The sequence below is a fragment of the Gracilinanus agilis genome, chromosome 4 (assembly GCF_016433145.1).
Source record: "Gracilinanus agilis isolate LMUSP501 chromosome 4, AgileGrace, whole genome shotgun sequence".
NCBI classification, from domain to species: Eukaryota; Metazoa; Chordata; class Mammalia; order Didelphimorphia; family Didelphidae; genus Gracilinanus; species Gracilinanus agilis.
The window spans coordinates 522,526,931-522,538,102 of NC_058133.1; the positions used below are offsets into that span (position 1 = coordinate 522,526,931).

The 11,172-nt window shown below is 57.8% G+C and overlaps 1 protein-coding gene across 3 annotated transcripts; it reads right to left on the reverse strand.

Annotated features, from left to right (window-relative positions):
- Positions 1-781: 781 nt before the first annotated feature.
- On the reverse strand, positions 782-8,050 carry CFAP410 (cilia and flagella associated protein 410). Of its 3 annotated transcripts, none has more exons than XM_044676601.1 (7): positions 7,891-8,050; positions 7,071-7,089; positions 6,659-6,705; positions 5,840-6,069; positions 5,433-5,607; positions 5,049-5,142; positions 782-881 (listed from the first exon to the last, which is right to left on the reverse strand). In XM_044676601.1, the coding sequence occupies exons 1-7, from the start codon at positions 7,965-7,967 to the stop codon at positions 789-791; spliced, it is 735 nt and encodes a 244-aa protein (XP_044532536.1). In that variant the 5' UTR covers positions 7,968-8,050; the 3' UTR covers positions 782-788. The 3 variants fall into 3 exon arrangements, with proteins under 3 accessions (XP_044532536.1, XP_044532535.1, XP_044532534.1); XM_044676600.1 differs by lacking the exon at positions 782-881 and adding an exon at positions 2,403-3,733; XM_044676599.1 differs by lacking the exon at positions 782-881 and adding an exon at positions 2,403-3,733 and having other exon boundaries at positions 4,938-5,142.
- Positions 8,051-11,172: the final 3,122 nt, after the last annotated feature.

An 11,172-nucleotide genomic window follows, 5' to 3' on the forward strand; every position in this document is an offset into this window, starting at 1 on the left:
GACAGAGAGATGGAAAGAAAAAGACACATAGAAACAGAGAGCCAGAGCCAGAGCCAGAGAGAGAGACTGAGGCAGGGACACAGAGAGGCAGAGGCAGAGAGAATGAATGAACAGCACTTTGACTTCCCACCTCATTCTGTAACCCCTGAAATGCTCTATAGAAAGGCGTTTCTTTTTGTTGATGTCCTTTCAAAATGTGGAGGGTGAAGGGAACACGTAGACTAACTGGGGGCTGAAGAGAGGACAGAGCTAGGCCGTAAACATGAAGACAACCTGGCACTGGCTTTACCAATGGACGCATCTCCAGCTGTGCCCAATAAACACAAGGGGGCGGGTGACTGAACAACTTGCTTGAATCTCGTGGGTCATCTTGGAACCACTGAGCTGACATTTAGCCTGATGGTGACTAGAACTGCCGGGGTAGCCTTCCCACAAATCAAGGCAGGGGCACCAAACACGCTCACGGGAAGACAAAAAGCCGTTTCCCTTAAGAACGTCCTTGATTGGGCAAAGTGAGGAGTTCTCCTAAGCCCCGACCCTCGAGCGCACATCCGTCTTTTCACTGTTTGTGGGATGGAAAGCCCTTCTGCTGCCTAGCGAAGGAAAGACCCTTGGTGGGGAGTGGCCAGGCCACTTTCTTCATGGAACGTTCACTCGAAAGGCCATTTTTCCTTGAAAGAATGATAGCCAAGCGCTGGCTCTTCAGGCTTGGGTGTCTGGCAGGCTTCTCCTTACAAATGAGCCAAGTGGGCTGTTCCTGTCGATAAAACATCTCCTGGTATTTATTGTCAGATCTTCCAAAATGAGAATGAGATCTTTGCACCACTGGCCCCTCCCCCGGGGGCTTGACGTGTTCCCAATCGCCGAAGATCTTCTGGATCCTGTGGGGATATGAACAAATGTGATTCTCTTTCTATCTAATTCTATCTAATTCTATCAACAATGTTAGGGGGGTGAGGAGGACTCAACCAAACACATTGACGAAAAATCCTAGCCTACTCATCTATTGGTCATATAGGAGGAATAGCTATTATTATTATTATAATCTTACCCTCACTAACCCTATTAAATTTCCTAGAATTGAGAGCTTTGCACCACTGGTCCTGCCCGGGGGCTTGACGTGTTCCCAATCACTGAAGGTCTTCTGGATTCTGTGGAGATGTGAACAAATGTGATCCCCTTTCTCTTTGCCTTCATATGACGAATGTCTCAACACGTCAGCACGTGGGATGCCCAACATGGCGAACCCACATTTTTCGGATGACAGAGGCACCACACGGCAGCGGATCGAATGGAGAAGTCAGAAATAAGAATCAGACGATCTTTGATTTGCAAATGTGGGAAACGATATCTCCTCCGGCCATTTCTTTGAGGGGGGAATACGGTTTTTCACTAAGATTATCTGACAAGCATAATGAGTTTTCATCATTTTTACAGGAATGAACATTTCCCAATTTTCTTTCTTTTAATTTCTAGCATGGTGATATCGATAGCCAGAACCCACATAAACCAAAGCTCTTTGGCATCTTCAACCATTTTTAAGAATGGAAAGGGGGACTGAAAACCCCGGCTGTATAGCAGGCCCTAAAGGCCTTTATTCGGGCAGCTGATAAAATCATGGGGAGGGCACGGTCTGGTGACACTCTGCTGCCTTCTGGACCTGGTCACTGACTCAGTTTGGGATCCATGAAATCCTGCAAATTTGGTTGGTATTTTTCCTGGCTCCATCCATGAGGTGATTAGGAGAGACTAGATTAAACGCGAAGCCTGCACACATCCATCATGGGGCCAACAGGGCCCTCTTTGGCCAGTCCAGCCTTGAGATCTGTCCAAATGAACCTCCAGGCCTGTGACACCTTTGCCCATTCTCCACTGTTGTGCAGATCGCCAGAGCAGCAGGCTGGGACTCGGTGCCTCTGGGCCCATCGCCTGCCATGTATGCTCTGGCCTTACACGAGCAGAAGCCACAGCTAACCACGGGACTTGGTCGTCAGGCCATAGCACAGTGGCTGCCTCTCTCTTGTTCCGACGGGGGACTGTTTCCACAACCATAATGGGGCCGGGCCTGCACGTTGTCCTGGCTGGTGGCCAACACTAACTTGGGCTTGCTATGGTGGGCTTCCGGGCCATTGGTCTGCTGTGGTCAACTGGCCTGATACCCAGGAGGTCCTACGCCTGCTCATTTGCCAAGAAGGGGATGCCCGCCGTTCTCTTCCTCCAGCCCAAAGGGCACATGCGTCCTGGCCTCAGACTTGATCTGTTGCACGTGGATGCCGTTGGGTCGATGCAAGATGGAGAGATGGGAAGAGAGATGGTGTGTGTAGGGGGGCCAGCCGGAGCTCAGGGCAAGCCCTCGGGAAGTACTCGTAGCCCCCAAAAAAGTCTGAGAGCCACCACTTAGCTGCTGTTTTGAAAAATGGTTTATTTGACTAAGATTCAGATGATTATGGGAGGAAGCCTAAGCAAAGGACAGGCAGTGAGTCCTCCCAGAAAAGTCCCACTGGCCCCCGCCTCCACCAAGGTGACCCTTCCCCAGACCGTCTCAGGGCCGTCCACTCCAACAGACAGCCACATTCCACCAGGGGCTCTCCTGGCTCTTCCTTGGCCATTCCCATCAAATTCGGGGAGAGTGTCCTCCGTAGGAGGGTCGGTCCCAAGGAATCCCCATTCGATCCAATCCAAGGGCCCAATGGATCAGATGGCAAACCTGGGTCAGCCTCTCCTGGGGGTCTTTTGCCTGGAGGACAGACTTTGCTCCAAGCCAGACCCTGTTCCTTTGAGAACTGCAGCACTGACCATCCAGGCCCCTCTTCCTTCCTCCTGGTGTGTGGGCACTGGGGGCTCCAGGACTGGGGTTCTCGGGGCCTCTGGAGGTGTTTCTGGGTTTGCTGTTGCTCTCCACGTTGGCCCGGTTGGATGCCTGGGTGCAGATGACTGAAGAGGAAGGAGGCCACTGGAATGGGGGCTCAGCCGAACCTGGGAAGCAGGCTGTTCCCTGGAAACCTGGCTCCAAGGAGGGGACCTGCCTGCAGGTCTCTCCAGCCCAGGGGGCTTGGGTCTCAGAGCCCCTGGACGGGCACAGCCATGCTGAATGGAAGGACACTTTCGAAACAATTCCTGCCTCTGGGGAAGTGTCTGCCTGAAGACTGGATTGTGGAGAAATGCTGGGTGAGGGGAAATGACCTCGGAGGCTCCGTGGCTGGGTGAATCCCTCGTCAGCCGCGGGAAGGCTCAGATTTAAAGCGACGGCTTTCCCCCAAGCCTGCCGCCACGTCGATGCGGGTCCTGAATAGTCCCGTACGAGAGCGGGCTCTGGAAACAGGCCTTTGGAAGAGCGTTGGCATCAGCCCCGACGGCCTCAGAGCCTCCTGTCTCAGCCCCTCGGGTCCTGGGTCGGTCGGTCAGCACGCGGGTGACAGCCCCCCGAGCGGTGAGGAGCCGCGCGGCAGTCCGAACGGGCCAAAGGCTTCTGAGCACAGGAAGGTCTGTCTGAGGGGGAAGGTGTCGCCCTGGCCCCTCCCGGCACGGTTAGGGTTGGGGTTAGGGTGGGGGGGATGAGCCCGGGACGAGCTCCGGGTGGACGCGGCGGCCGGCCGGGGCCCTAGCGCTCCTCCTGCGGTGGCTCCAGTTTCCGAAGGGCCTGGAGTCGGTGGCCCACAGTCTGGTGGACAGTTTCTAGTCCCTCCATGTCCAGCTCCTTTAGAAGCAGGATGACGGCATTGAGGATATTGTTCTGTGGAGACAGGAATGGGATCCCGAAGCACCATCCCCCCCACTTGTGAGCGAGTCCTCACAGCCCCAGGGGCACAGAGCAGAAGGCCTGGGCCCTTCTCGGGGCCCTCCCATGAGCCTCTAACTCCAAGGAAGGAGACGTTCAGGCCGGAGGGCCTCCCTCCCTGCCCCCTTTCACCTCCCTTCCCCCCCACCCCCCCACTGTGAGCGACTGCCCCGGCTCAATTCTCAGAGACACGAAGGCCGTGACTACAGCCGAGAGCAGACAGCAGCTGCCCCTGGCCCAAACGGGCCCAATCAGAGATGCCTGTGGGTCCACACGTCCAGCTGCCTTGAGCCACTGTCCTAAACCTACTGCCTTTAACAGGAGCCTCATCAATGGAGGAGGACAAACCCCGCCTGGAGGGGCCCCTGCAGAGTTGGGGGTGTTGGGGGAAACCTCTGTCCAGGAAACTTGGGCCTGGAGCCTGGGGGGGGGGTGGCCCTTGTGGGGCCCGTCGTCCACCCCGTAGTCAGATCTACAGCCGGCGATTAATAAATGCTGACAGTCAGGCTGCTTATTATCTCCGGGACGGGGAGAGGGAGAGAATTTAGAACTCAACACCCCCCCCCCCCCCAATTAATAACGTTAAAAGTTTTTACATGTAAGAGGAAAAAAGTAAAAATTACTCAAAATAAAATCTCAAGAGAACGAATGAAGAAGCGGAGGCCGCCGGCCGACTGGCTATGCCTGGCCCGTGTGATGCTGAGCCTCCTGCCACCCTCTCCCGAAGGAGACCCTCTAGCCCCCGCGCCCTCAGCCGACTCTGGGCTGGCCCACCTGTGCCCGCCTGGGAGCCAGGCCCTGGCATGCCACCCCTGGACGGATGACCTGGCGTGTGTGGGCGTGCTCTGGGCCACCCTGCCCCGGGGCTAGTCTCACTGGCCACGAGGGGCTGGACCGGCTCTGGCAGCGCCCAGGGAAAAGTGGCACCGCCTGAGGAAAGCCATCCCCCATCCCTCACCCGCCCCTGGGGCTCACCCCTTCTTCTCCCTCATAGCCCGCCACCCCTTCTCAGCCCAGTGGAGGCTGGCACTGCCAACACGGGCCTCCGGGCCAGGGGCTTCCTTCTACGTGCTGAAAACCAAGGTCCAGGTGGGACCCGCTGAGAACAGGGAGGCTGACGGGCCCGTCGGCCTGGGAACTCGGATGCTTTTTCACTCACTTCAGGGGGGGCTGCCAGAAGTCCGGCCTCCGGATTAGTGGGGAGCCCGGGGGCTCCCATGGGCCCGTCCTCACACTGGGTACACGGGGGGGTGCTCCCAGGCCCACTCACCCTCTTCTTTCGGCTACTGACTGACGCTCGTGGGGAGAAGGCGGGGAAGCGGTCCCTGGCAAGGGGCTTCATGCCCAGCTGCTCCCGGATTTTGCTGGTCCCAGAGAGAAAAGAGAAGGCCGGCTCTCCCTGGAGGCCCTTTGAGCCCACCCTTCCTGACCCACCCATGGAAAGCTGGGCACTGAGGGGAGGTGGCACAGGGTAGGGTGGGCTCCTTTGTGGAGTGGCACCAAGCCTGGCACACACGAGCCTGGCTGAGAGCTGCCCGGCCTCTGCCAGTCTCCCCGGGCTCGAGCTGACAGCTCGTGCGACGGTCCCACCCAGACCTAGGAAGAGGCCCTCCGGGACATCCTCGCCAGCTCCTGGGCCGAGGGAGAGGCTCACTTGGTCTCCTCCATGCTGTCTACGAGCAGGTCGTTCTCGGGGTCTGCGGAGGAGTCGACGGCGCTCAGCTCGCAGGAGAGCTCGGGATGGCCGTTCTGGGCGTCCTGGCTGACCGGGGCAGTCGTGATCTCCTCGCCCTCGATCAGGGCCTGAGACAGCTCTTCTTCGGTAACGGCTGGGGGGCAGAGCCAAGCCGGCGTCCCTCAGGAGCGGCCACCGCTGCCGTCGGAGCCCTCCCCGCCACCCCCTCCTGCGTGCCCTCGCCCTGGTGCCCGAGGAGGCTCCGGCGCTCTGTGAGGCCCGCCAGTGAGCAAGGAGGGCCCGGCGCAGCCCCCTGGTGCACGCGTGTGTGTGGGCCTGCTCTGGGGAGCTCCCCCGCCGGGCTCGCCCCCGTCCCCCAGCCGTACTCTGGTTGTCCAGCTTCTGCAGGCCGGGCAGGTTGCGGAGCACGGTCATGCGGTAATGCCGCGGGTCGGGGCCGCAGCAGGGGTTCTCGGCCAGCCACAGCACGCGCAGGCGGGGCAGCTCCTTCAGGTAGAAGAGCTCGTCCAGGCTGCCGATGTGGTTGCGGCGCAGGTAGAGCTCGCTCAGCTGCAGGCAGTGGCTCACCGGCTCCAGGCTGGACACGCTGTTGACGCTGGGCCGAGGGGTGAGGGGGGGGCTCTCAGGGCCACAGTGGACCCCTCTCCCCGCCCCCCCCATGGGCCAGCTTCCCTCGGGGCTCACCAGAGCCAAAGTGGGGGCTGGGAGAGACCCAGGCAGGGGTCATTCCCTAAAGAGTCCCATTTCACAGGGGGGGCCCCTACACGTCTGCTCTGCTCCCCTGTGGGACCCTCTGGGGAGGGTGTCCCTGGGCCTGGTGGGGGAGGGGCAGCACAAAGATGGGGTCAGGGTCCTCCTGCTCCCCCCCCCATGAGACCCAGAAGGCCTGGGTTCGGGTCATGCCTCTGACCCATCCTATTTGGACAACCCAGATCCTTCCCTGACAGCCCTCACCCCCACAGGCCTGGCTCTTGGCACTGCCTGGGTCCCCCCAATAAACAAGACAAGAGGGATGGCCTCGGCCCCCCCAGGGGCACAGCAAGGTCAGGGTGGAGTACACATGTGTCTACACACGTGTGGTGCATGTTTGTATGTGCTAAGTATGTGCATGTGAGCATGGGGAGACGAGCCCCCCAGTGGGCCTTGGCAGGCCCAGCAGCCTCTGGGGAGGAGGGGGCTCCTACCTCAGGGTGATCACTTCGATGCTGGGCAGGCTCCGACAGATGGAGATCTGCAAGTCAAGGACAACTCCATGAAGCCCTCCTCTGGGGAGGGTTCTGAGGAAGGGGAGGGACCCTGGGGGGATGCTGGGGTGCTTGGAGAGGCCCCCTGCAGGAAGAACTCCCGGTGAGAGACAAGGGGGTTCTCAGAGCATGACCCCAGCCCCCCCACCTCAGGGGAGCAGGAGGGAGATGCCTGGGGGGCCCCCAGGAGGCACTGCCGGCTGCCAGGAGCTCCCTGGGTGGGTAATGCCAGAAGCGATGGGTGGGATTCTCAGGACCCCTAATGAGGGGGCTAAAGGCTAGGCTGAGCTGGGTGGGGCTTGCAGGGTTACCCCAGAGGTTACCCTCCTGAGGGAAGGGCCCCAGGACTCACGTCAGTCAGGCGGCTGCCCCTGGGAAGGAAAGAAAGATAAGAGCTGAGTCTGGTTGGGGTTGGGGTGAGAACCTTCCCCCCCTCCACTCCCCACTTCCGGGGCCCCTGTGCCAACAAGCAGGGTGGCCACAGCGTAGAGCCACGAAAAAGATCTGGGGGTCTGAGCAGAACGCAGGGCCCAGCCATGGCTGACAGGAACCAGAGTGTGTGTGTGTCGGGTCTGCAATGGCCACAGCCTGAGCCCTGCGGGCCAGAGAGACCCTTTGGGTCCGCTGGGGGTGGGGTGGGCTGGAGACCGAGGAGTGGGTCAATAATAAACGACCATTCACAGAGGCTGGGGAGGGGGCGGGGGCGGGTGCAGGCAGAACTACCTTCAAATTACAGATGAAGAAATTGAGGCAGATTGGGTCACCGGGTGGGATTCGAACCCGTGTCCAAACAGGGGAGCTAAGGGTCAGGCAGGGTGTGAATGACTCCCACAGGGGCGGAGCCTGAAGGGGCTGTACAGAAGGGAGTCTCTCCCCAACCCCAAAGCACCACCCCCATCCCCAATTGGGGAGGGGCATAAAAAGAGCCAGACGATTGGGGTGGAAACAGAAGAAACGGGGTCCCGGGGGGCCAGGATCAGGGGAAACCGAGGCGCAGAGGGGAGGGAGGGGGTGGGCACATCCTGACCCCGAGACCCTATCTTCACAGCGGCCCACACTCGCAGTTCAAAGCTCCACCCCACCCATGGCAGCGCGCACGCGCAATTCAAGCATCCGTAGGCGCTGCTCCCGGGACGCATGCGCTGTGCTGTCGCGCTGGCCCGCCCCCTCACCAGCAGTTTAGCTTCCTCACGCTCTCCAGCTCCGAGGCCTTGGCCCGAGACAGCACCATTTTCCGGGTCAGCTTCATGGCCTACCCCTGCCCAGGCTGCCGGGGCTGCCACTCGCCGCCAACTCAGCGAGCGAGCTAGCGTCCAAAAGACAGACCCAAGGGCCGCTGGGCGGACCGCGGCAGCTCCGGGGTAAGGGCGACGGGGGCGCAGCGTTTCCAAGGGGCGGGGCTGAGTGTCGCCAGGGGGCGGGGCTGAGCGTCGCTCCTGGATTGGTGAGCTGTGGGGATCACGTGACACACCGCCCTGCAGACCCCGCCCCCGCCGCGCAGCAGAGCCCATGCGCAGAACGACTCCCTTCCCACCATTCCTCCTTTCTAGTTCTCGTGTTTTCCTGAGGGATTTGCGCCAACGTACGCTTGATTCCGGTGCTCACTCTTAGGCAGCACCCCTGGGCTTAAGGAAGTGGACACGGAGGGGCTCTGCAGGCCCCAGCACCCCCTTTGTCTAGTGTCTAGGCCCATGTCCTGAAGGCCCGTAGCCTCCTACTGGGCCGGCTGTCGAGCCAGAAGGGCGGGCCAGCATGCGTGGGCAGGCTGGCTGCAGGCGCCCCCAAAGAGAGCGCTGCGCGGACTGGGGCGGGGCGGGGGGTGCGAGCGCTGAGACGGGCTGAGAGGAGCTCTGGACAAACGGGCGGGCCCTGGGTCCGCCTCCCTCAGTCAGTCAGTGGGTACTTCTGGGACCTTTCCAGAGGAGTAAACGGTTCAAGTAACTTGTCAGATCCGCAGACAGAAACTAAAAACTTGAGGCTCTCACCCCCCTCACAGGAATAGGTAGAGCGCACCCCGTCCTGGTTATGCACGGCCTCTGAGTCTGGGGGGTCCCCAGTGTTCGGCCCAGTGCCTGGCCCTAGTAAGCATTTAATTAAGTGGATGAACTGAAGGACCGACCAACCCTCCCCCGCCTCCTCCCATGACTCTGGGTTCATCTGGAGGCCCACCAACGCTCAGTGACCAGTCTTGGGGCAAGCCCAGACCCGAGGTCCGAAAGAGCTGAGCTTAATTCCACCTGCTAGTCGCCTGACTGTGCCTCAGTTTCTTCATCTGTACCATAGGGAGAGCTATACCTACAGCATCGTGGCCACAGGCAGAGAGAGGACATGGAAAGGGCTTGGCAGGGGGCTAGGTGGCTCCGTGGATTGAGAGTCAGGCCCTGAGATGGGAGATCCTAGGTTCCAATTTGGCCTCAGATACTTACTAGCATTGTGACCCTGGGCAAGTCACTTAACCCCCATTGCCTAGCCCTGACCACTCTTCTGCCTTGGAACCAAAACACAGTATTGATCCTAAGATAGAAGGTGAGGATTTAAAAAAGAAAGAAAGAAAAGGCTTGGCAGACGTAGGAGCTCTCTAAATGCTAGCAATCAGCAAATGTGACCAGCACTCAGCATTCCTAAAACCCCTGGACTCCAGAGGCCAGCAGGAAACACCTGGCCCAGGCAGCCTCTTTTCTCTTTAGAAGCAGCCAAGGACTAAAGGAGATCCCCCTGCCAAGACTTTTCTTAGCCCAGTGCCTGGCACAGAAAAGTCAAGAGAGAACTATGTGTCTTCCCTTCCTCCTCTTCCTCTTTTCTTCCTCTTCCCTTCCTCCCCTGGCTCCCAGGGTGGGAGGCTGTGATCCATCTCTTCTGACTCCATGAGGCTGGTCCTTGGAGTCACTTCAGATTCTAAGGACACTGAGAACTGTGGGATGACTGCCACTGCCTCTAATGATGGGAAGCCATGGCCAGTGGAGTCAGTTGGCTGAGAAGCACTTATTGAGGACCTGCTGCTGCTGTGCAGCACCTGTATCCTGGGGTCACAAGGATGGTGATGAAACATTCTCTGTCCTCGAGGAAGAGGTAATATGAACCCATGTACAAGGATGGGCGGAACAAATAACCACAAGTCATTTGGGGGGGAGGGGGAATCTGGAAGGATTTCTTCCTGTAGAAGAGGATGCTGGATCTGGAAGGAAATCTGACTTTCTGAGTTGGAGGAGAGGAGGGAGAACCTGCTAGGTGAAGGGGAGCTAGAAGATTGGGATTAGGGAGCTAAAGCAGAGAAGTCAGCTCTATCAACACTCCCAGCATGGACATAGGTGTCAGTGCCAAGGCCTGTGCTCATTAGAAATCTCGCCTAAAATGAGAAAGAGCCCGTTTGTACAACAATCTTTGTAACTGTCCTCTCTGTGGTGGCAAAGAATTGGAAACTAAAGGGTTGCCCCTTGATCAGGGAATGGCCAAACTGTGGTCTGTGATAGCAATGGGGTACTATCGTGTTGTAAGGAATGATGAACAAGAAGACTTCAGAAAGAGATGGAAAGATCTGTAGGAACTGGTGCAGAGTGAAATAAGCAGAACCAGGAGAACACTGGACACAGTAACTGCAATCTTGTGGACTGGTCGAATGTGATAGACTTTGCCACTAAGGGCATTACGATGATCTAAGATAATTCTGAGGGACTTGGGACAAAGAATGCTCTCCACCTCCAGAGAAAGGTCTATGGGAGCAGAAATGCAGAAGAAAACAGATGATTCATCACTTGCTTATTTGGGTATATGATTTGGAGGTTTGGTTTTACATTTACAAAAATGGACAATATGGAAATAAGTTTTGCATGATAATATGTAACCCAGTGGAATTGCTGGTCAGCTCCAGGAGGGGGAAGGGAAGGAAGGGAGACAACATGAATCATATAACTTTGGAAAACTTTTTGGGAAAGTTTTCTTGCCTGGAGCCAAGATGGTAGAGTAGAAGTAAGGAAAGTTCTTCAACCAACCTTACAATAATGCCACAAAACAAACATTGGAGTGAAAGAACCAACAAGGAGATGGAATGAAGCAACTTTCATGTGGAGAACAGCTTGAGAGGTAGGTAGAGAGTGTCTGGGGCACTGGGGTGAGAAGGGAGCACAGCCTATAGGAGGCTATACCAAGGAGTACAATTTGAGCCAACTGCAAGTTCCCCCAACCTCCCCCCACCAACATGTACTGTTCCAGGTTCTAAATCTGGGCACAAGCCAACATCCAGACCCTGAGACACTGCCTAAGCCAACGGCAGTGTAACCCCACACACATCCCATAACATTCCAAGCCTGCAGTAAGGTTGGGAATCTCAGCTTAAGGCAGTCTCCCTGGTATGCCTGCTCTGTGTAATCCCAGAGCAAGATCCTTGGGCTCCAGCACAAGACAATCCACAGCATCCTGGCCTGTGTGAGTCATGTCAAAAAAAAAAAAAAAAGTTA